The sequence below is a fragment of the Schistocerca cancellata genome, chromosome 4 (genome assembly GCF_023864275.1).
Source record: "Schistocerca cancellata isolate TAMUIC-IGC-003103 chromosome 4, iqSchCanc2.1, whole genome shotgun sequence".
Taxonomy (NCBI): domain Eukaryota; kingdom Metazoa; phylum Arthropoda; class Insecta; order Orthoptera; family Acrididae; genus Schistocerca; species Schistocerca cancellata.
Genome location: NC_064629.1, coordinates 671,496,321 through 671,521,019, shown reverse-complemented (window position 1 = coordinate 671,521,019; position 24,699 = coordinate 671,496,321). Strand labels below are relative to the sequence as shown.

The window sequence follows — 24,699 nt, the reverse complement described above, 5'->3', positions numbered from 1 at the left end:
ATGAAGCGTCGTCTCACGCGGTCTGCACGTCCAGCACGAACGCTGGTCCAACTGAGGCGCCAGGTGGAAATGGCATGGCAAGCCGTTCCACAGGACTACATCCAGCACCTCTACGATCGTCTCCATGGGAGAATAGCAGCCTGCATTGCTGCGAAAGGTGGATATACACTGTACTAGTGCCGACATTGTGCATGCTCTGTTGCCTGTGTCTATGTGCCTGTGGTTCTGTCAGTGTGATCATGTGATGTATCTGACCCCAGGAATGTGTCAATAAAGTTTCCCCTTCCTGGGACAATGAATTCACGGTGTTCTTATTTCAATTTCCAGGAGTGTACATTAAATTTTGGAGCGTCCCTCTCATTTGTACAACTTCATATGGTTGTTCCTCATGTTTTCACATTATGATGGTTCACCTTTCCATTTAAATGGAATGTTGCCTCGTCACTAAACACTAAGTGTGGAAGAAAACTGTCATCCTCCATCTTGCCAAGGACGAAATTGCAGAACTCCACACGTTGTTGTTTGTCACCTTCGCTAAGAGCATTCAATAGCTGCATTTTATGTAAACGTCGACGCAACACATGCCAGACGGACATCGGGGGCGTACTGAGCTGTCGAGCTGCACGGCGAACTGATTTCTGCGGACTGCTTGTGAAACTATGGCGGATGCGTTCGACGTCTGTGTCAGGCACTCGGTGACCGCCCGGCGATTTGCTTTTACACAAACCTGTTTCTCGGAATTGTTCATGCCATCGTCGAATGGTCTGTGCTGTAAGAGGATGCACACCATACCTAGAAAGAAAGTCATGGTGAACAGCTATTACTGTCCCGCACTGCGCATAACGTAGAACCCAAAACGCTCTCTGTTGTCCCGACACCATTTTTACAGGAACTGATGTGGGCACACACTGCTGCTACCTAGCGGTAACCATGTAAAACTCGAAAGTTAGCTCTTTACAACAACACATTGTTCACGCACATACACTCCTGGAAATGGAAAAAAGAACACATTGACACCGGTGTGTCAGACCCACCATACTTGCTCCGGACACTGCGAGAGGACTGTACAAGCAATGATCACACGCACGGCACAGCGGACACACCAGGAACCGCGGTGTTGGCCGTCGAATGGCGCTAGCTGCGCAGCATTTGTGCACCGCCGCCGTCAGTGGCAGCCAGTTTGCCGTCGCATACGGAGCTCCATCGCAGTCTTTAACACTGGTAGCATGCCGCGACAGCGTGGACGTGAACCGTATGTGCAGTTGACGGACTTTGAGCGAGGGCGTATAGTGGGCATGCGGGAGGCCGGGTGGACGTACCGCCGAATTGCTCAACACGTGGGACGTGAGGTCTCCACAGTACATCGATGTTGTCGCCAGTGGTCGGCGGAAGGTGCACGTGCCCGTCGACCTGGGACCGGACCGCAGCGACGCACGGATGCACGCCAAGACCGTAGGATCCTACGCAGTGCCGTAGGGGACCGCACCGCCACTTCCCAGCAAATTAGGGACACTGTTGCTCCTGGGGTATCGGCGAGGACCATTCGCAACCGTCTCCATGAAGCTGGGCTACGGTCCCACACACCGTTAGGCCGTCTTCCGCTCACGCCCCAACATCGTGCAGCCCGCCTCCAGTGGTGTCGCGACAGGCGTGAATGGAGGGACGAATGGAGACGTGTCGTCTTCAGCGATGAGAGTCGCTTCTGCCTTGGTGCCAATGATGGTCGTATGCGTGTTTGGCGCCGTGCAGGTGAGCGCCACAATCAGGACTGCATACGACCGAGGCACACAGGGCCAACACCCGGCATCATGGTGTGGGGAGCGATCTCCTACACTGGCCGTACACCACTGGTGATCGTCGATGGGACACTGAATAGTGCACGGTACATCCAAACCGTCATCGAACCCATCGTTCTACTATTCCTAGACCGGCAAGGGAACTTGCTGTTCCAACAGGACAATGCACGTCCGCATGTATCCCGTGCCACCCAACGTGCTCTAGAAGGTGTAAGTCAACTACCCTGGCCAGCAAGATCTCCGGATCTGTCCCCCATTGAGCAAGTTTGGGACTGGATGAAGCGTCGTCTCACGCGGTCTGCACGTCCAGCACGAACGCTGGTCCAACTGAGGCGCCAGGTGGAAATGGCATGGCAAGCCGTTCCACAGGACTACATCCAGCATCTCTACGATCGTCTCCATGGGAGAATAGCAGCCTGCATTGCTGCGAAAGGTGGATATACACTGTACTAGTGCCGACATTGTGCATGCTCTGTTGCCTGTGTCTATATGCCTGTGGTTCTGTCAGTGTGATCATGTGATGTATCTGACCCCAGGAATGTGTCAATAAAGTTTCCCCTTCCTGGGACAATGAATTCACGGTGGTCTTATTTCAATTTCCAGGAGTGTATCTTAGATAACATAATAGTTACGATTTTTTTGAAATCGAATTATTCATTTTGATACACCCTGTATTTTACTTCTAGTACAGGACTGTACACCCTAAACATGTTAGTGAGGTTTGTCATCCAAAATGTTGCTTCAACAAATTATCCGTTTGAATTCACATTTCACTTGTCTGTTTTTTCAGAAGACTTCGACAGTATCTTATAATAACTGATGGCCCCTGCAACACTACAGTGTTCCTAGATTCCTTTCGCCACGACGCTCGTGTGTGCTTACGAAAATTATCGAATCCGTAACGTAATTATTTTTTTTCCAGAAAATCCAGTCAACTTTTTTGCTCACTGACATAGTCAGCCATCACAGCATTTCAGACATTAAGACTTTATATTGGGGTGACTAATCATAATTTTCTGTGAATTTCCAGAATGACATGAGGTGACTGGCAAAAGAGACTCTTCAATAAAAACAGGGCCAGTTCCTTCCCAACATCCTTGTCCCACTGAACTAATGCTCTGTCTTTAATGACCTCGATGTCGACGGGACGTTTAACTGCCCTCCGCCTTCACGTCCGCAGCGCCTTTTACATCAACAGATCGCACTGTCAAGTAACTGCTCCAACCCTACAGCGATGGTGATTTCTGTTGCTCAAATTAGTTCCTTCGACATTTTGTTACCGAGCGAGGTGGCGCAGTGGTTAGCACACTGGACTCGCATTCGGGAGGACGACGGTTCAATCCCGTCTCCGGCCATCCTGATTTAGGTTTTCCGTGATTTCCCTAAATCATTTCAGGCAAATGCCGGGATGGTTCCTTTGAAAGGGCACGGCCGATTTCCTTCCCAATCCTTCTCTAACCCGAGCTTGCGCTCCGTCTCTAATGACCTCGTTGTCGACGGGACGTTAAACTCTAACCACTACTACTACTACATTTTGTTCTTTAGTCTATATCTTCTGTTTTAGGTAGTGCCAGAAGCTCGATGGCAAGCCTCTCTGAAGTACGCGGAAATGTGGCTACGATGTTCGAATCTGCAGTATTTTACATTAGAGTTGATTGCTCTGTCGGTATGAAAGTTACTGAAGACGGTCGTGAATTGAATGTGCGTAATGCTGTTTAGAAAAAGATGTATCTTCGGTTTGACGTAAATCTACGATTTCTAGTGTACCGGCCAGCGTGAAGTGGGTGTTTTAGGCAAGTTTATAGAGTCTTCGTTACTAAAACTGGGCATCCCCTAAAATTTCGGAACTGTAAGGATTTGTTTACTTGCATTTCGTAAGCAAATTCATGAAACTTTTACTAACTGTCCTAGTTATAAATGTTACCGGTTACAAAGCTGAACATGGAAAGACGTAAAAAGCTATGTACATCGCATAATAATTATACGATACAGTGCTGCACTACTGTCTTCAAAGAAAAATTAGTGTGTAAAAAGCATGCTCTTTTAAGAAGTGAAGAAAAATTGTGTAATGAAGACCCATTGATGCCGAGTTAATTACAGACGGCCTGCTATTTCACATATACAGTGTGGTGTATTCCGGCCAACTCTGAGTCTTTTCAGCCTTATTTTACTGCAATGCATACTTCAACACCATACGCGATGTGTCCGCCCGCTTCCATTTTGAGTCCTCCATAACTAGTCTCTGACTCTAAATAAAGAATTAATTCTTTTATAAGAAAAAAAATAGTACTACCGTTCTGTTAGAAAGAATCATTAGATGATGGTCTCGCTTAAAGTTACGCTTTTACCACTAGGTATGTGTGAACTGAATATCAAATGTTAAATTATTTTGAGTAAACATCACAAATTACGTAACATTAGTAATGTCGCGAGCTGACTATAGTACAGCTGACATTAATATGCTACAGTGTACTATAGATCGAGCGAGGTGGTTAAGGTAACAAACTTGCATTCAGGACGATCTAAGTTTAAAATTTATGACTTACAGTACATACAGCAGTTGATTATTGTAAAGCGTTATTGGACGAACACTTCCTAAAGCATCACAGTAGTTCTTGTCAAATTTCATCTTGCTTCTCGGACTGGCAGTTTAGTGTCAAAGAAAATGTCAGTTTCTGTACCTTACCAAAAAAAAAAAAAAGTAGCAACCTGCGGTTGCAGAGGTAGTCAAATTTCGAATCAGCATATAAGCTTAGAATTAATAACGTGTGAGTATATGAAATGAATCAACCACATGCTCACAGTCCTCGATAAAGGAGATTACAGGCTTCAGTACGCTGGTCGTGTAACGGATTAGGTCCCTTTCTCAGACCCCCCTCCGTGAGCGCCATTATAACCGCAAAAGTACCTCCGACCCTATACTTGGTGATTGCTCACTATTTCTTCTCTTTTTCTTATTCTCTCCATCTTACACATTATCTCTCCAACAATGCTGTAAAAACCTGAGTAGCTGCTGATGAAACCACAGGGTCCCTAAATAAATATGTATCGCACGTGGCTGAAGGCGGAATTCATACATACATTCAAGGGTCTTTATTATCATTAATTTTAACTAGCTTTCCCTGTTGTATCAGTTAGACAATTCTGTTTGAAGCGGCTTCGAGAGCGCTAAGCTTTTGCAGCATTACTGAGGAAGGTTGTAGGAACCTTTGAGCCAAATTTCAAACTTATACGTCGCAATGGAAGTCAATTATGGGAATCGAAAAAGCGATCCTTAAATCTATTGCACAGTGTATATTCAGGAAAAACTGACTAACTCATAAATTTATATATACAGGGTTATTACAAATGATTGAAGCGATTTCACAGCTCTACAATAACTTTATTATTTGAGATATTTTCACAATGCTTTGCACACACATACAAAAACTCAAAAAGTTTTTTTAGGCATTCACAAATGTTCGATATGTGCCCCTTTAGTGATTCGGCAGACATCAAGCCAATAATCAAGTTCCTCCCACACTCGGCGCAGCATGTCCCCATCAATGAGTTCGAAAGCATCGTTGATGTTTTAAACTGCGCATATCATCGCCGAATGGAGTTAGCAGTTGGTGGATCTTTGTTGAACTTCGTCCTGAAGTGTCGTTGCACTGTTATGACTGACTGATGTGAGTGCATTTCAAGCACGACATACGCTTTCTCGGCTCCTGTCGCCATTTTGTCTCACTGCGTTCTCGAGCGCTCTGGCGGCAGAAACCTGAAGTGCGGCTTCAGCCGAACAAAACTTTATGAGTTTTTCTACGTATCCGTAGTGTGTCGTGACCAAATGTCAATGAATGGAGCTACAGTGAACTTATGAAATCGCTTCAATCATTTGTAATAGCCCTGTATGTTAAAATATTTTATTATTCAGAAGTATTTTACTTGCTATTGCCAATCAGCGTCTTATTTCCTAACTAGTTTGGCCACCATGTTATTTTCGTGCGCAAATAACAGACCTTATCTACTACTTCTACTGCCTCATCTCTTACGTTAATTAATTTGGCTATGTTCCATTACTCTTGTTTTACTTTCGTTGATGTTGTCTTACAACTTCTTTTCAAGACACTATCCATTCTATTCACCTGCCCTTGGAAATCCTTTGTCTTCTCGGAACAAAATACAGTTTCATCAGCAAACCTCTAAGTTTTTATTTCTTCTTCCTAAACTTAATTCCTTTCGAAAATTTCTCCTTGGTTTCATTTATCGCTTGCTTTATCGACTGAATAACATCGGGGATGGGCTGCAACCCTCTCTCACTGCCATCTCGACCACTGCTTTCCTTTCATGTCCTGCGATTCCTACAGCTGCCGATTCAGATTTTCAATGATTGTATTCCAGGCAACATTGTCACAAGCTTTCCCCAAATTTACAAATTCTACAAATGTAGGTTTGCTTTCCTTTCACTCATCTTCTAAGGTAAGTCGTAGGGTCATACTGCCTCGCGTGTTCTCTCATTTCTCCGGAACCCAAGCTGATCTTCCCCGAGGTTGGCTTCCACGAGTATTTCCATTCTTCGTGTCAGTATTTTGCATACATGACTTAATAAACTGATGGTTCGGCAATATTTACACTTTAAATTGCGAAGTCACTTTTATTCGTACAATGCCGACTTATATGAATCATCGATGTTAGAGGACTTTTAAATTCCGAACAAAGAATTAATCAGCGGATGTACACATAGTAACCAATTTTTGCATGTAATTTGGATTCAAACAAATAAATGACTGTCAGTCGTAGGATGTAGAAAACGGAGCGGCCTTTCAAGTCGATTTGACGTTTGAATCGTCTCAGGTAATTTGGGAATTGGTAGTGAAAAAAATATAAGTAAAACAATTTACTGTGTCAATCACTTGTTCATTTTCTCACTATGCGTTTCGATGTTCGCACAATCATCTTCAGGAGGAGAATTCTATTACTACATTCCTGTTGCGTAGAGCACAGGCGTCTTTTGCCAGTAGCAGACTAGTTGCAAAGCAGGTTATGTTTCGTCTTTTGTTGGTGATAAAATTGTTTTTTTTTCAGAAATGGCACCGTTAAAGTTAAAAGAAGGTGGTTTTAAACTATCACTCTACACAAAGATGTTACACATGTCAGAGACATGTTATGTTTACATAGAGGGCAAAGATTACTGAAAGGAACAATATCTGATATGTGTAACACATTTGTGTGAAGTGACAGTGTAAATATAGTTTACAGTGAAGGGCACATTCAACAGGTAGCAAAAAATGGTTCAAATGGCTCTGAGCACTATAGGATTTAACATCTGAGGTCATCAGTCCCCTAGAACTTAGAACTGCTTAAACCTCATTAACCTAAGGACATCACACACATCCTTGCCCGAGGCAGGATTCGAACCTGCGACCGTAGCGGTCGCACGGTTCCAGACTGGAGCGCCTAGAACCGCTCGGCCACAACGACCGGCAACAAATAGCAGTATGCAGCATCTTTTCAATCTATTTTCCTTAAAGAATATTTTACTCTTACAAATTCATGTTTTTTTTTTAACTTTAACAGCCTATTTTTTGAAAGACCAATTTTGTCACCAGCAAAACATGAAACCTAACCTGTTCTGCTGCTGGGAAAAGGTGCCTGCATCCTACACTAACACTAGGAATGTAACAAAATAGTCATCAACAGTCATCCACCTGAAGAAGAGGGTGAGAAACGTCGACACGTATTGTGAAAAAATAAACAGCTGAATGATACCGGTAATTGTTTTACTTAAATTCATCAACAGTCGCAGCCCTCGCAAACGCATTGTGAAAAAACAAACAACTGACTGATTCCGGTAATTGTTTTACTTAAATTCATCGAGAGTCGCAGCCCTCATGACACCATCCTTTGTGGACGAAATATCCAGCTGAGAAAACCACCAGCAAAAGTGCTGTAGCTGGAAGGCGACGGGATCACGAATGGAAGAAGCAGCAGTCGACTTGTTAGGTAGGGAAGGGATGCGAAGGGTGGGAGGAAGACGCACTCTGTGCTGGGAGGGCAGAGCAGCTGGCGGAGCGATTCTGCGGAGCCATCAGCCTCGCCTCGCCGAGACCTAGCCCGCCCGCGCAGACAGAGCTGAAAAAACGGCTAGCTGCAATACGTTATCAGGCTGAGCTTGGGCTCCAGGTGCAAACGCCGCAATCCGGGTCAGGCTGTCCAGGCGGGCCGCGTCTATATATACATTGGCTCCAGCGGCGGCGCTCACAGTGTGCAGACAGCTACCATGGCCGCCCTCGCGCTCCCTGTAAGTACCCGTCACCGCCACCATTCTGGCTTCTGCAACAGTGCTGTGCGTCGTTTCTGCAAGAAGACGTTACTTAGCCGCGTCATTTGTGAAATATTTTGTTCTGATAGATTATTACTTTTCACTAGTGGTCAGTCGAGGTTCACCGGTATCTATGAATGGAGACTTCACCTTTGCGTACCAACAGTGCTTGACACTAATTAGTGAATTAGAGTAATGTTATAATATTGCTATATTGCTTACGCTTTCACACACACACACACACACACACACACACACACACACACACACACACACACATAAACTCATATATATATATATATATATATATATATATATATATATATATATATGTGTGTGTGTGTGTGTGTGTGTGTGTGTGTGTGTGTGCGCGTGTGTGTTTTATATATATATATATATATATATATATATATATATATATATATATATATATATGTGTGTGTGTGTGTGTGTGTGTGCCACGTTCTTGGGATAGAAATATTGCTCAGTTGTAAATTTTAGGACCATCAATTATTTTGAGACAATTGTCGTTGTTTTAGAGTGAGATCATACGGAACTTTCGTGAAACGTTCTCGGTGTGTAATAATATAAATATTAAACGACCCTCCCGTTAAAAGATTATATATAATTATGCTTATCTGAAAGTGCTTTCTTTGCTTGTGTGAGCACGTATTCGTAAATGATGGACATATTTCATTGAGAGAATTCTATAAAGAAAAATCTGCAGATTATTTTGGTGCAAGGACTGCAGAGAATAGTAATAATCAAGGGTGAGACCTATGTTCGAGAAGCTAAGAGTAGTTTTGGTGAATTCCGTCGTATTCACATAAAGTGAACAGTTTATATGTACTCTGTCTACTAACGTTACATACAATAATGAACACTGCAGTATTTTTCTGACCTACTCATGCACTTTTAGTAACACATATTAAATCTCGGAAGTTCACAAGAGGAAGGTTCGACTAGGCGATTAGGAAATTCAACCCCCTGCTGCATTCCATAACACACCACATACCACTTTACTAGAACCATCAGTGTCTTCTGTTTTTAACGATACTGTATAGTTAAACATTAATGGTAAAGACAAACTTCCAAAATGCAAGACAATTTATCTATAAGGCGTCCAGCGTGTTATATTTCTCTGTGTGTTCTTACAGTCACATTTTAGGCATTGAGAGGCAGCATTTCCTAATAAACAAGCGCTCCAATCATCACGGTAGTCCGAGAAGTACTCTGTCTTACGGAATGTAGTAATATACTTTGATAAAGACCGGTTTTTGCTTCATACGTAAGACTACATGACAACATTAAAACTACGGAGAACCGAACTTTAGTTCACAGCGTCAGAGCTCCAGCGCATTCCTTTGAAAGCTTCTCTCCGCATGTAATCGCACGCTGAATCGAAACTTTGTCGAGACTACTGTTTTCTTCAGTCCGACAAGAGCTGGGAAATTTGGGTCAAAAGTAGGGCTTTCATTACTTCGGAGTATGTTTGCGACTTTTGAAATTGAGCCATTTAACACTGAAACACTTGTGTAATGTCCTCCTGCATTGCACTGCTATACTTTGCGTAATGATTGCAACACACGCTCCAGATAATTGGAGGTCTAGCGGTAGACCCCTCACCTGATTCGGAAAGACAGTGTATGCTGCACTGTTCTATGGACGAGTTCTACTCACGATTTATTTCTCAGTGACTAGTGACTGTTCCGTCAACCACGAAAAGACATAAAGACACAATTTTCAGTCGATCGAAACTATAACGTTAACAAAAATTCATTTTTAAGTGTGTTGTCAAAGACTTCATATCGTGTGACCGAAGTCAGAATTTCATCAACTCATTAGAATTATTAGTGATTCGTAACTGCAGTTAAGAAACGTTTTTTCAGTTTAGCGTGACGAATGATCGCTCGGGGGATGCGTCTTATACGAATATACATATTTTGAGAAGACCTGTCCATCGTTGCATTTATCTTCAAAAAAGATAACTGCGAGATATATATAAGCCAAAGATTGCCATGATATTGTTTTTGAAAATGATCACAGAATAAAATGAGTTGCTAATATATTTGAATGAGGAATGGAACAGCTGTACATTTGTGTTGGTTACGTGGTTATTCTGAATCAGTTTTCAATCCTGTAACTGCATTATTATCGTTCAAGTCGTTATGAGACCCGTTAGAGTAGGTTCATGATTACTCAGTTCTTCGCTTTCCATGTTTTACATTACAAGAATCGAGTGTAAGAAAAATAAATGTATTCGTTCGTACCACAGTTCTCTTTTTTATCTGCGTGATATTTGTGTTACGAATTCTTTATAAGTAGTACTGATTCTCTGAATCTGTTCTAGGAACAGTCCGCCGGACGGCATGTTCCTTGTATCTGTATACCATTTGTATTATCCTCGCAAATCCCTTCGAGAAACGCCTGTGCTGCTTGAACCAGCTTTTAAACCTTGGTGCCAGCTGCTTTGTCTGCCGTCTTCCTCGGCCTCAAATGCTTCTTGGAGAGGACAGATACGTAATCTCTACGCGCTCGTATTTGACTCGCTTTTGTTACTTTTCCATGGAATTTTCGAAGGCTGCTATATTTTTTCTGAACTCCTTTCATAATCATTTATCGTTGAAATTAAATCGTTTTCTTTTTTCTCATATTAATTGACTTACGAAACGAATGGAGGACTGTGAAGAAATTTCCAGCGAGAGCCTGATAAACAGCTCTGCTTGTGCTATAGTGCTGCCCCATACAGATCCCCAGATCCCCTGCAGTTAACCTGAAAGTATGGTAAACTTCATCACACTGAACTGAAAAAGAATTTCATTGCATATATTTTCGTCACATGTATTATTGATTTTCATCGCATGTGTTATTATTGATGAATTAGTGTTCCGAAAAATCTGCGCAAAACCGTCTGATTCACTGCTTGAGTATTCGTTCGGAAGAAGAAAGGAAAATTTCAGGTTTTTGTTGCGTTAACAACTAGCTCATTAGAAACGACGCACTAACTCAGTTGGTAAAGGCTGTAAAATACACTGGCCGTGGTGTTACTAATGAAGCAATTCTGACATTGCCTGAAATGATTTAGGAAACCCACAGAAACCTAATTCAGGGAGGTCTATCAGGGATTTGAAACTGGCACTTCCGAATGTGACTCCAGCGCATAAACCATCGTTCCATGGAGATTCGTTTAGCACTATTCACGGAAAAAAGCAATTACTGTTATCAGCTGTTGATACAATCCACAGCGAATAGCGTTGATTGATGCGGAGTGGACGAGAAGTTAATCGAAAGTACGAATCTATTAGCTGCTTCTGCTTTCCATATTTGTCAGTGATGAAGGTCTTGTTTTGTTCATTCATTGAAGCAGCTGCTCCTTACTATCGACAACGCACCTAGTGTAAGAACGAACGTTAAATATACGGTTTCGAGTTTAAGGTGTCAGAACTAACATTTGAACTGATCCAGCTGAACCACTCATTGGTATTCGGAATTGGCAGATTCTTTACATGGCATTCTCCAGCACTAAAAAATTTTATTCGTGAAAAATGACAACATAAACCGTAGGTTTTCAGTCGGTGTTGAACTGTGAGTTCTCCCATGATTCGCTGGGTGAGATATAAAACTAGTCGAATTATTGATAGTATTATTATTATTGTGTGTAGCTCATTTTCTATGACGCAGCAGTCTTCAGCTGTAAAGAGAAACTCTAGATGTAAGAGAAGGCCTGAGGGCTCTATTTGAGGTCTGAAAATTAGAAGTATAATTTGCAACGGAATCTTGACTTCTAAAAGACAATGATGTACGAATCATTCATCGAGGGCATAGCACAGCTTTGCGAACAGTGTTTGGGAAAATTCACTAATATTTGGTAGGTACGAGGTTCAAATTCCCGTCTGCCCATCTTGACTTAGGATTCCCATAGCTGACTCGAGAAGGAGCAGGAGAGGAGATTAGCGTTTAACATCCTGTCGACAACGAGGTCATTAGAGACGGAGCACAAGCTCGTATGAGGGAAGAATGGAGAAGGGAAGCGGCCGTGCTCTTCCGAAGGAACCATCCCGACATTTGCCTTAAGCGATTTAGGGAAATCTCGGAAAACCTAGATGAGGAGGGCCGGACGCGGGTTTGAACCGTAGTCCTCCCGAAGGCGAGTCCAGTGTGTGCTAACCACTGCGCTACCCCACTCGGTAGCTCACTGGAAGCAACCATGCGAATACCTATATAGTTTCTTCAGTGAGGCTAAGATTGATAAACTTTCTTCTTTCTTCGTATTAACGCGTGCTTTGATTTAACTCCTACCCCTCCCCTCCCCTCCACAGTCCATCCCTCCCTCCTCCTCCCCCCACCCCTCTCCCCCTTCTAGTTTTGCAATCGAGTTCTGTGATCCCTAAAACATATAAATGAACTTAAAAGTAGATGAAGTAAGTGAGAGCATCAAAAAATCCGCCAAAAGAAATGTTGTTTGGAGTAGCAACGTTTTAATCATGGAACAGATATTTTTACGAAGCAAATTAATTTCGACGTACAGAATAATTCGAGACCAAAATTAATGGCCGGTTACTTTGCATTTAGCTCCATTGTTGATCAGACAACTTAGTCTGCAGAGGCATAAGAAACGACAAAGACACTGTTGCAATGGCATTTGACATTCTGCAAGAGTCCTTTGATGCATAACACCTCAGCGCCACCCGGTGCACGCAGCCAGACTGCATACCAAGTAATGGCAGCAGAATTGCAACCGACATGTTCAGGCGACCTTATCCCGGCATTCTGCAAGGCAACCGGTCAGCGTTCATCGGCGACCAGGGCCCGCCGGCAAAAGGAAGAGCAGCGTCTAGACGTCGGAAGGCTTCTCGCTGCACGCCTTGGCATATTAAGGATGACGCCGGGTGCGGATACGGACGGGCTGCGATCCAGTAACGGACAGCACAAAAAGTGGCGATGGGCAAAAATAAAACTAAAATGGAGACCTTGACGAAGCTATAACTGAGTGCGATTACAAAACGTCCGACTACCTCGCCACACACCGGTTAGTAATTTGTCTCGGGCCAAGGCTAAGTAGTCCGGTTTTTTCCATCCTTTTTTGTGTGCAATCGAGGCTAGCCACGCCTAAAGCAACTCTCGTGCGGGCCGCTTCGGCAGACGTCTGCTACCGTTAATTGCTAGTGCAGTCCCTTCAGCAACGTCTCGCAATACACATCTCTGCAACCCCTCTCCACCCTGGTCTCAGCGTGAATACATTGCCGAATACCGAAATGTTGTTGAATCACGGCACTTAATATACTGCTAAGTAGCACTAATTCTGGCGTTGCACGTTAAGAAATAAAATGTAGCAATATTTATTATTATAACTAATAATTTTTTACATATATATTTGTTTATAAGTGAGAATATTTCACAAGTTCTGTCGTTCAAAACTTCGTCGACAAAGTCATTTTGAATGTACCCATATAATTTCTATTTAATTAAAAGAATGTGACATTTTCACAAGTTATGTCGTTCAAAACTTCGTCTACAAAGTCATTTTGAATGTACCCATATAATTTCTATTTAATTAAAATAATATGACATTTTCGACTTAGGCTGTTAATTATTTTAACTATTTCTTTGTGTCAAAACTAGTTTCGGCTTTTTAAGCCATTATCCAGGATTTAGGTAGAAAAAGGTGCCGTAGTACAACAATGGCAGAGTTCTTACATTCCGTGGTTCCGTTTGCTTTGGTTTACAGATTTAATTCAAATGGCTCTGAGCACTATGGGACTTAACTTCTGAGGTCACCAGTCCCCTAGAACTTAGAACTACTTAAACCTAACTAACCTAAGGACATCACACACACCCATGCCCGAGGCAGGATTCGAACCTGCGACCGTAGCGGTTGGCGGTTCCAGACGTAGCGCCTAGAACCGCTCGGCCACCCCGGCCAGCCAGATTTAATTGGCAAAACATAAAGAACAGTTAAGTTTGTAAATTGTACGCCAAAACGAACGGAAGCACGTAATGTGAAGACGCTGCCATATTCATACGCACGACACTATTTTCTAGATAAAGACAGGATAAAGACTTAGAAAGGCTAAACTAGATATGAAATGAAGAAAAAGTTGAAATAACTAACAGCTTCAGTGGAAATTTGCCATATTTACTTAATAAATTTATGGCTGTGATAAACGCAATGAAGAAACTTTCCGTCGCAGTTGATGGCACGAAAAAGTAGTTTCGAACCCTAAGGAGAGAAATGAGAAAGGAAGCTGAAGACTATGTTTCAGCTACACCGAAGTGATGGTGTACTAGCTCAGTTGGATGACGATCAGTCAGTGTCTTGCGCGACCGCTACGGTCACAGGTTCGAATCCTGCCTCGGGCTTGGATGTGTGTGATGTCCTTAGGTTAGTTAGGTTTAAGTAGTTCTAAGTTCTAGGGGACTGATGACCTGAGATGTTAAGTCCAATAGTGCTCAGAGCCATTTTTTGAACCAGTCAGTGTCTTATTTAGCGCAAGTATCCCCAAGATTTACCTAAAATGCCTTTGGAATAGCCTCGAAATCTTGAACCTGACAGCCAGATAGAGATTCGAACCGCGCTCCTTGCGGAAGTAACCCAACCGTCCTCATCATTACGTCATTTCCCTTGGTCTTGGCCTATTAAGTCTTTTTTGAGACACCTCGATCTTACTCGTACTTTGGAAATAGTATTGTCCATTACTGTTCAGTCAAAATTACTTTTTCGTCACGGTTCCTATACTTCCGCATTAATTTTGTAGGATAATGGAAGAAATTTGCCCTTTGAAAGTATGGGAACTTCCTCAAATTAGACACCATTACTTTTTGGCTAGAAATCGAAATTATAATGTGAAACTCATCATTCCTTTGCGTCCACAACAATTTTTATTATTATATATTCCTAAGAGTAACTTGGAGCATGTAAACAAATTTCCTGAAAGGTACACTGTCTCTAAAACCCTACAGGGTAGCCGAATGCGCTAACACGCTGCTTTCTGGACTCGGGTAGTCGGGCCATCCCCAGATCGAATGCGCTTGACGGATTAACGACGATGGCCGATGTGCCGGCCAGCCTGGATGCGGTTTTTAGGCTGTTTTCCACATCCCGCAAGGTGAATACCGGGCTGGTCCCCATGTTACACAGCTCGCAGACATCTGAACACTTTCGCACTATTCCATGGATTACACTCGCCGCAAACAGTTGGGGTACACTAATTCCGTCCCAGGGGGACGGGGTTGGGGCGGAAAGGGCATCTGGCCACCCCTTAACCATTAACATGCCAAATCCGATTAATGATGGCTGACCCTGCGTAACTGCGGGACAGGGCTCAAGCGATAGATAGACAGTACACTATCTCTAAAACAGTACCAGGACATCCGTATGTAATGCAGAACTGATCACTGGATGTCATGAAAGGTTGACCTGTAGTGTTGCAGGGGGTGGGAAGATTGTGCTGCCAGTAAAACAGCAGTTACAGCAGGATGGGCCGGGAAAGGTAGCTCAGTGACCTGCGCAACAAACCCATCAGGGACATTTCAACCCTTCTAAAGTTACCCAAGACTGTGGGTAATGTGGTTGTGAGGCAGAAACGCAAAGGAATAACCACAGCTAAACCAAGACCAGACCGATCTCAAGTACTGACGCATAGGGAACGTCGAGTATTGAAGATAGTGGTCGTACAAAATCGCATGAAATCATCGGAAGGATTTCGTCGTGAGTTCCAAGATGCTACACCAGTCCAGCTGGTACAGTGACTATGTGTATGGAGCTCAAAAGAATGGATTACAATGATCAAGTAGCTCCTCATAAGGCACACATTTCTGTAGTGACTGGACATTGAGGTGATGTAAAGTGCGACGTCATCGGACAGTGGATGACTGGAAAAGAGTGATTTGGAGTGATGAATCACGCTACATCATGTAGCAATCCGATAGAAGAATTTTACTTGGCGAATTCCTGGAGGACATTACCTGCCATCAAGTGTAGTCGCAATAGTGAGGCACGTAGAAGCTTGTGTTACGGTGTCGAGAGTTTTTTGTGGTTAGGGTGTGGTCCCTACATTGTACTTAATAAAAAGGTAATTGCGGAAGAATATTAATACATTGTACAACACAGAGTCTATCATCAGCTGATCTTAAAGAGCTTTATGGCATCTTGTGTCTGTAACTAAGACATTACCAAACCATATAGCTGTGAGTATTCAAAACGCTGATTCACAATCGATGCTTGCTAATTTAATAATTTTCCAACGACATATATTTTTGTATTATGCCTCTCTTGATCATAGCTCACGTTTTCAATTTCTCGGATAAAACGTCACAAATTGAGAGACATGTTTTTCGAGAACGTTTGGTAGAGTAAAAATTACACAAAAATCAATTTTTAAAGAAAAATTTTAAAGAATAAATGCACTTATTGAGCTATAATGGACAGTAATTTTGTTCACCAGAAAGAGAAGTAAAATAATTTTACTTAAATAGCCTTGTCATATGTGGCTGACCTAGTTCAAACTCATGATAAAGACATATAAAACAAGTGCTGTTTCCCATAATTGAGATGTTACTATTACTAAATAACACAGAAAAAGCGTGAATACATTGCCGGTAACAGAAATTGTGTCGACTCACGGCACTTAATACACCTCTAAGTAGCATTATTTCTGGCGTTGCCCGTTACGAAACACAATGTTGCAATATTTACTGTACGTTTGTTTATAAATGTGGATATTTCACAAGTTATGTAGTTCAACACTGCGGCACCAGCTACACTGCTAGCCATTAAAACTAAAACACCATGAAGACGGCACACGACTAACATCCAATTGGCATGAAGTGTACTCCATATAATGTGCATATTATAACTATTTGATTGCAATTGCATGAAGTAGGCACGAGTAACGCCATCTACATTCTGAATACAGGGAAAGTTTATGCAGCGGGTTTCTCATTCAGAAATCGCACTTTTGTTTGTTTGTGAGATGATCGTGTTATGTCTTGTGTGAGAAGAAGAAACTTCAAAAGCATTTGTCATATTTCGATCGTAACTCATCGAGCAATTAATAGTTATTGCGAGTCTCATGCGAATACGGAGTCGATAATGGAGTTGGGAGGGTCATACTCCATCCCATACAGGATCTTAGCGGTCCCCCGAGACTAGCGCCGCAGAGGATTGACATATTATTCGCTCGGTCGTGTGGGACGGTACAGCCACGTCACCTGCTTTGGATCAGAAAATAGCCTTGTTTGTGGAAAGAAAAGTATCAGCACGGACAGTGAGACGCGTCGAGCGCCACGGCCTGGCAGCACGGCACCAAGTCTTGCGTCTTCCCTTGACGTGGCAGCAAATAGAGGCGCCCCGACAGTGATGCGCCCAAAGACAACAGTGAACACTGGAGTGGCACCTCGTGGGCTTTTCAGACGACTCCCGATCCTAAGTGCAATATCACGATGGATTTATCCGTGGCTGGAAGCTCCCAGGAGAACAACGTAGCCAAATGGCATTCGCCCACGTCAGATGGTCCCAGATCTTGGCGTGGTGGATTGTGTGCCATTGGGTACACACCACGATTATCTCCGGTTCACATAGCTGGTAATTTCGAAAGCAGCCGTTATATTTCTGACATGTTGACACCGGTGACTGTGCATAGCTTCGAGGTCTCCGTGACGTTATCTTTCAACAAAATAACAAGACCGCATGTTGCCCATACTGTCCTGACCTACTTTGATACAGAGGGTGTTAGACTGTTGTCCTGGCTAGCACGTTCTCCAGATCGCTCATACTTTTAAAACATTTGGTCATCGGTTGCCTGAGACCGCCACGCCACCACCCGCCAGCCACTACAACTGATAAACTCTAGCATAGTGAAATGAAATGATCGTACGGCGTTGTTGGCCGGGAGACCCCATGCGGGATGTTCGGCCGCCGAAATTGCAAGTCCTTTTTAGCTGACGCCACTTCGGCGCCTTGCGAGTCAATGATGATGAAAGACACACAACACCCAGTCATCTCGAGACAGAGAAAATCCCAGACCCGCCGGAAATCGAACCCGGGACCCCGTGCGCGCAAAGCGAGAACGCTACCGCATGACCACGAGCTGCGGACTCTAGCATACTGTTGAAGCAGCATGTAATGACACACACTATCTGTCACACTGGTTCACTTCGACTCGATGGCTAGTGTGATTAGTTATTGTTGCTGCCGGAGGTGGCAGCCCTGTATGCCATATTTCGTAGTCTGTGCACCTCGAATTTAACTGCATATTGTTCGTACTATTCTGTATACGCACGATAAGTAAAATTTAGTTATTTTCATCCTTGCTGATGTTCAAATTATAATGATCAGCAGTGTAATTGGCAGCCTCACACAGTGAAAAAGTTAACAGAGGTAACCGCATGTGGATAGCAGAATCATTATTATTGTATGTTATTGCCCCGGGAAAGAGCAGCAGCATCTCCACATCGACCCATAATCACCCCCCTCCCCCCCCCCCTTATCGCTGTACGTGTGTCTGTATATTCTGGAAAATTCTCAATTGTTCCAGGAATTATAGGAATTTTTTCGAACAGTCTCGACATTTCTGCAAAGTTTTCAAATGTTCTAGAAACGAAAATATGATGCTTAGAATGGCCTCGGATAGTCCTCGATTGTGTCCCATGTCCTGGAACTGGAAACACTCAGGTCTGCTTTATAGATATTTCGCTCACTTAGAATATACTCGTATTAGTCTTTAATAACAAAGCACAATATAATAAGTCACTCTCGGAAGACAGCAGTAGGCGTCACGAATGGGAGGGGAAAGACGGCTTGCTTCAGACCGCTGCAGTCGTCAGCAGATGGTGGATGCAGGTTTCTGAAATCCAGCCCTACAGACAACGTTTCAGCTATGAATTCGTTGTGCACGAGCACGCCGCGCCTACCTCGTGAACTCCTTCCCCCAGGAGCCAGGAACGAACCGAATCGAATGGTCTATGGCATCTAGCAGCATAAATCCGACTGATCATTCTTGGAGCAATTTAAATTCGCAGTGAATCTTCGCAGGAACCCTACTCACGCACTGGAAGAATGGCCGACGTCGAAAAATGAGGCAGAGTTGAATAGTAACGTGTCGGACCATCTTGCCGACAGCATGCCAAGGTGGATCCAAGCATGTTGCAATGCCACGTTTAAGGTAACACAGAGTCTTACCTATGAGCAAATTTTGATTTCATAGATGTGCATCTTTTGGTAAATTATTTGTTTTTATTTCACAATACAGCTACTTTTTAGTTTCATAAGGCTTACGTTTTCAGTCCCTGCACCCTTTGAATCTAAGACCACACATACAGAGACGCTGCAACACTTGAGTAGAATACATTTTTCGCTCTGCAGTGGAGTGTGCGCTGATATGAAACTTCCTGACAGATTAAAACTATGTGCCAGACCGAGGCTCAAACACGGGACCTCGGCCTATCGCGGGGACTGAGCTCCCCAACACTACTCATTTCCCGTCCTCACAGCTTTAGTTCCGCCAGTACCTTCTCTCCTACTTTCGTGCTTGGTTAGCTCAGTCGTTAGAGCACTTGGCCGCGAAAGGCAAAGGTCCCGATTTCGACTCTCGGTCCGACCTGAAGTTTTAATCTGGCACAGAGTTTCATATCAGCGCACACTCCACTGCAGAGTTCTGGAAATACACTCCTGGAAATTGAAATAAGAACACCGTGAATTCATTGTCCCAGGAAGGGGAAACTTTATTGACACATTCCTGGGGTCAGATACATCACATGATCACACTGACAGAACCACAGGTACATAGACACAGGCAACAGAGCATGCACAATGTCGGCACTAGTACAGTGTATATCCACCTTTCGCAGCAATGCAGGCTGCTATTCTCCCATGGAGACGATCGTAGAGATGCTGGATGTAGTCCTGTGGAACGGCTTGCCATGCCATTTCCACCTGGCGCCTCAGTTGGACCAGCGTTCGTGCTGGACGTGCAGACCGCGTGAGACGACGCTTCATCCAGTCCCAAACATGCTCAATGGGGGACAGATCCGGAGATCTTGCTGGCCAGGGTAGTTGACTTACACCTTCTAGAGCACGTTGGGTGGCACGGGATACATGCGGACGTGCATTGTCCTGTTGGAACAGCAAGTTCCCTTGCCGGTCTAGGAATGGTAGAACGATGGGTTCGATGACGGTTTGGATGTACCGTGCACTATTCAGTGTCCCCTCGACGATAACCAGTGGTGTACGGCCAGTGTAGGACATCGCTCCCCACACCATGATGCCGGGTGTTGGCCCTGTGTGCCTCGGTTGTATGCAGTCCTGATTGTGGCGCTCACCTGCACGGCGCCAAACACGCATACGACCATCATTGGCACCAAGGCAGAAGCGACTCTCATCGCTGAAGACGACACGTCTCCATTCGTCCCTCCATTCACGCCTGTCGCGACACCACTGGAGGCGGGCTGTACGATGTTGGGGCGTGAGCGGAAGACGGCCTAACGGTGTGTGGGACCGTAGCCCAGCTTCATGGAGACGGTTGCGAATGGTCCTCGCCGATACCCCAGGAGCGACAGTGTCCCTAATTTGCTGGGAAGTGGCGGTGCGGTCCCCTACGGCACTGCGTAGCATCCTACGGTCTTGGCGTGCATCCGTGCGTCGCTGCGGTCCGGTCCCAGGTCGACGGGCACGTGCACCTTCCGCCGACCACTGGCGACAACATCGATGTACTGTGGAGACCTCACGCCCCACGTGTTGAGCAATTCGGCGGTACGTCCACCCGGCCTCCCGCATGCCCACTATACGCCCTCGCTCAAAGTCCGTCAACTGCACATACGGTTCACGTCCACGCTGTCGCGGCATGCTACCAGTGTTAAAGACTGCGATGGAGCTCCGTATGCCACGGCAAACTGGCTGACACTGACGGCGGCGGTGCACAAATGCTGCGCAGCTAGCGCCATTCGACGGCCAACACCGCGGTTCCTGGTGTGTCCGCTGTGCCGTGCGTGTGATCATTGCTTGTACAGCCCTCTCGCAGTGTCCGGAGCAAGTATGGTGGGTCTGACACACCGGTGTCAATGTGTTCTTTTTTCCATTTCCAGGAGTGTATTTCCCAGGCTGCGGTTAAGCCATGTCTCCGTAACATCCTTTCTTTCCAGCAAGTTTCGCAGGGTAACTTCCGCGAAGTTTAAATGCTAGGAGATGAGGTACTGGCAGAAGTAAAGCTGTGACGAGGAGTCGTGAGTCGTGCTTGGATATTTCAGACGGTAGAGTAGGTGCCCACGGAAGGTAAAGGTCCCGAGTCTGAGTGCGGCACATATTTTTAATCTGCCAGAAAGATTTATTTGAGCAATTTACAGGGTGATTATAATTAAACTTTCAAACCGCTGTAGAAATAACACCACTGGTCAGAATGACGTCAAATTGCAACGGAATATTATTGGAGAAGGGGGAAAAGGTATGGCGGAAGAAAAATAAATAGTTACAAAATGTAGCAATAGATGGCGCTGTAAGCATCATACTTAAATAGTGGTCGACTACAAATGACAAATGAATCATACAACAATGCCTAAGGTGCACGTTTGACGTTAAACAAACTGTATTACTCATTGTGCATGGGTGTACAAGTATAATACTGTTAGTTACGTAAGCCCATCCACCACGGCAAGGTCATATCACATCGGATGGGAAAAATCGGTTTTTAATTGTCCTGAGGCCAAAAAAGCATAAAAAGTAGCAATCAAAATCAAATCGAATTATTAATTTCCGTGTGACTGGCGCAAAACATGTTCAATACGCTGTACACCGTTTCCTGCAACAAGTTGAAATCGAGATGTTTCGTAGGATTTTACGCACAGTGCTCATTGTTATGTCCAATGTTCGGGCAATTCTCCGTGCGCTATACTTTTGCACACCAGCATTCGTCTCATCCTGCATTGCTTCAGCCACTGCTTCCACTGACGTCGAATCAATTCGTTTCATCCCTCTACCAGGAAGCACACGAAAAGAACCCGTCTTTACGAATTTCCGAATCATTTTCTCCAGACCCTCGGCAGTGATCGGACCAACGCCTGTTTTCAAACCCTTCAGTGTCCGGAACTTCTATAGAGCGACGAGTACTTGGTCATCATTCTTGTAATACAGCTTTACAAGCAGAGCGCGATCCTGCTTTGAGACAGTCATGGAGAACGTCGCAGACGCGAAAGGAGGAAAAGCCGTGTACACGGCGTGTCTATACTAACTTCAGTGGGTTGTGCACATGACAGGTGTTTTCATTTACGTATTCTGATACATACAGCGCCATCTATTGATCAATTTTCACACTATTTTTTTCTTCTGCCATACGTTATCCCCCTTCTCCGATAATATTCCGCTGCAATTTGACGTCATTCTGACCAGTGGTGTTATTTCTACAGCGTTTTGAAAGTTTAACTTTCATTACAATCACCCTGTATATTACTGCCTGTACTCAACAGATCTCATCAGAGTTATGGTATTTGCTCTGCTCTAGCTCTAGCGCTTAGAATTTCGTATCATGCTCCAATGCATATAGCAATCTACATCTAAATCTATACTCCGCAAGCTACTTACGGCAGGTGGCGGAGCGTACTTTGAGCACAATTGTCACTACCTCCTTTTTCCTGTTCCAAATTACGAATAGTTCGCGTGAAGAACGATTGCTGGCAAGCCTCCGTGTGAGCTTGCATTTCTCTAACCTTACTTTCATGCTCTATTCCGGAGATATACGTAGGAGGAAGCAACATATTGGTTGACTCTTCTAGAACATGCAGCGTCTGCCACTGAAGTTGGCTTAGCACATCCGCGTCGCTTTCACACATGCTGAATGAACCAAAGTACCATCTCTAGACGGACAGTGTTGATAATTTAACCATCGCAAAAACGAACAGGCGAGATCCCTGTCTTGCGTCTACATCTACATCTACATCCATACTCCACAAGCCACCTGACGGTGTGTGACGGAGGGTACCTTGAGTACCTCTATCGGTTCTCCCTTCTATTCCAGTCTCGTATTGTTCGTGGAAAGAAGGATTGTCAGTATGCCTCTGTGTGGGCTCTAATCTCTCTGATTTTATCCTCATGGTCTCTTCGCGAGATATACGTAGGAGGAAGCAATATACTGCTTGGCTCCTCGGTGAAGGTATGTTCTCGAAACTTCAACAAAAGCCCGTACCGAGCTACTGAGCGTCTCTCCTGCAGAGTCTTCCACTGGAGTTTACTATCATCTCCGTAACGCTTTTGCGATTACTAAATGATCCTGTAACGAAGCGCGCTGCTCTCCGTTGGATCTTCTCTATCTCTTCTATCAACCCTATCTGGTACGGATCCCACACTGCTGAGCAGTAATCAAGCAGTGGGCGAACAAGCGTACTGTAACCTACTTCCTTTGTTTTCGGATTGCATTTCCTTAGGATTCTTCCAATGAATCTCAGTCTGGCATCTGCTTTACCGACGATCAACATTATATGATCATTCCATTTTAAATCACGCTTAATGCGTACTCCCAGATAATTTATGGAATTAACTGCTTCCAGTTGCTGACCTGCTATATTGTAGCTAAATGATAAGGGATCTTTCCTTCTATCTATTCCCAGCACATTATACTTGTCTACATTGAGATTCAGTTGCCATTCCCTGCAGCATGCGTCAATTCGCTGCAGATCCTCCTGCATTTCAGAACAATTTTTCATTGTTACAACCTCTCGATATACCACAGCATCATCCGCAAAAAGCCTCAGTGAACTTCCGATGTCATCCACAAGGTCATTTATGTATATTGTGAATAGCAACGGTCATATGACACTCCCCTGCGGCACACCTGAAATCACTCTTACTTCGGAAAACTTCTCTCCATTGAGAATGACATGCTGCGTTCTGTTATCTAGGAACTCTTCAAACCAATCACACAATTGGTCTGATAGTCCATATGCTCTTACTTTGTTCATTAAACGACTGTGGGGAACTGTATCAAACGCCTTGCGGAAGTCAAGAAACACGGCATCTGCCTGGGAACCCGTGTCTATGGCCCTCTGAGTCTCGTGGACGAATAGCGCGAGCTGGGTTTCACACGATCGGCTTTTTCGAAACCCATGCTGATTCCTACAGAGTAGATTTCTGGTCTCCAGAAAAGCCATTATACTCGAACGTAATACGTGTTACAAATTTCTACAACTGATCGACGTTAGAGATATAGGTCTATATTTCTGCACATCTGTTCGACGTCGGCGCAATAACGGGTATCATCGACCTCGGCTAATGTCAACGACATGCTATGTTAATAAACAGTTTCGCATATTATTCGTACTGCTGTTTTATGATTTTCAGAAGTAATTAGAATTATTCTTATTAAATATTTACTCACGTATTTAGATATCACTGAGTATTTAACCACATTCGTCTCAGACTGTTTTAACAGCGACACTAATAATCTCGAAGTTGAGTGTTCAGAATCTACAACACACACACAGTCACAGACACACACACACACACACACACACACACACACACACACACACACACACAGCAGTGCTCACAAGTTTCACAATCGTATCAGAAGGGCCAGAGGCAACTGTCTCGACGGAAAACGGCACCTGACGCTGTCGTTG

General features: G+C 44.1%; 1 protein-coding gene across 1 annotated transcript in view; it reads left to right on the top strand.

Annotated features, from left to right (window-relative positions):
* Positions 1–7,935: 7,935 nt before the first annotated feature.
* Positions 7,936–24,699, top strand: part of LOC126183478 (uncharacterized) — a 50,787-nt gene continuing 34,023 nt past the window's right edge. The window contains exon 1 of the mRNA XM_049925496.1: positions 7,936–8,076. Within this exon, the coding sequence (XP_049781453.1) occupies positions 8,056–8,076 (21 nt within the window). The 5' untranslated portion in view covers positions 7,936–8,055. The remainder of the gene's footprint in view (positions 8,077–24,699) is intronic.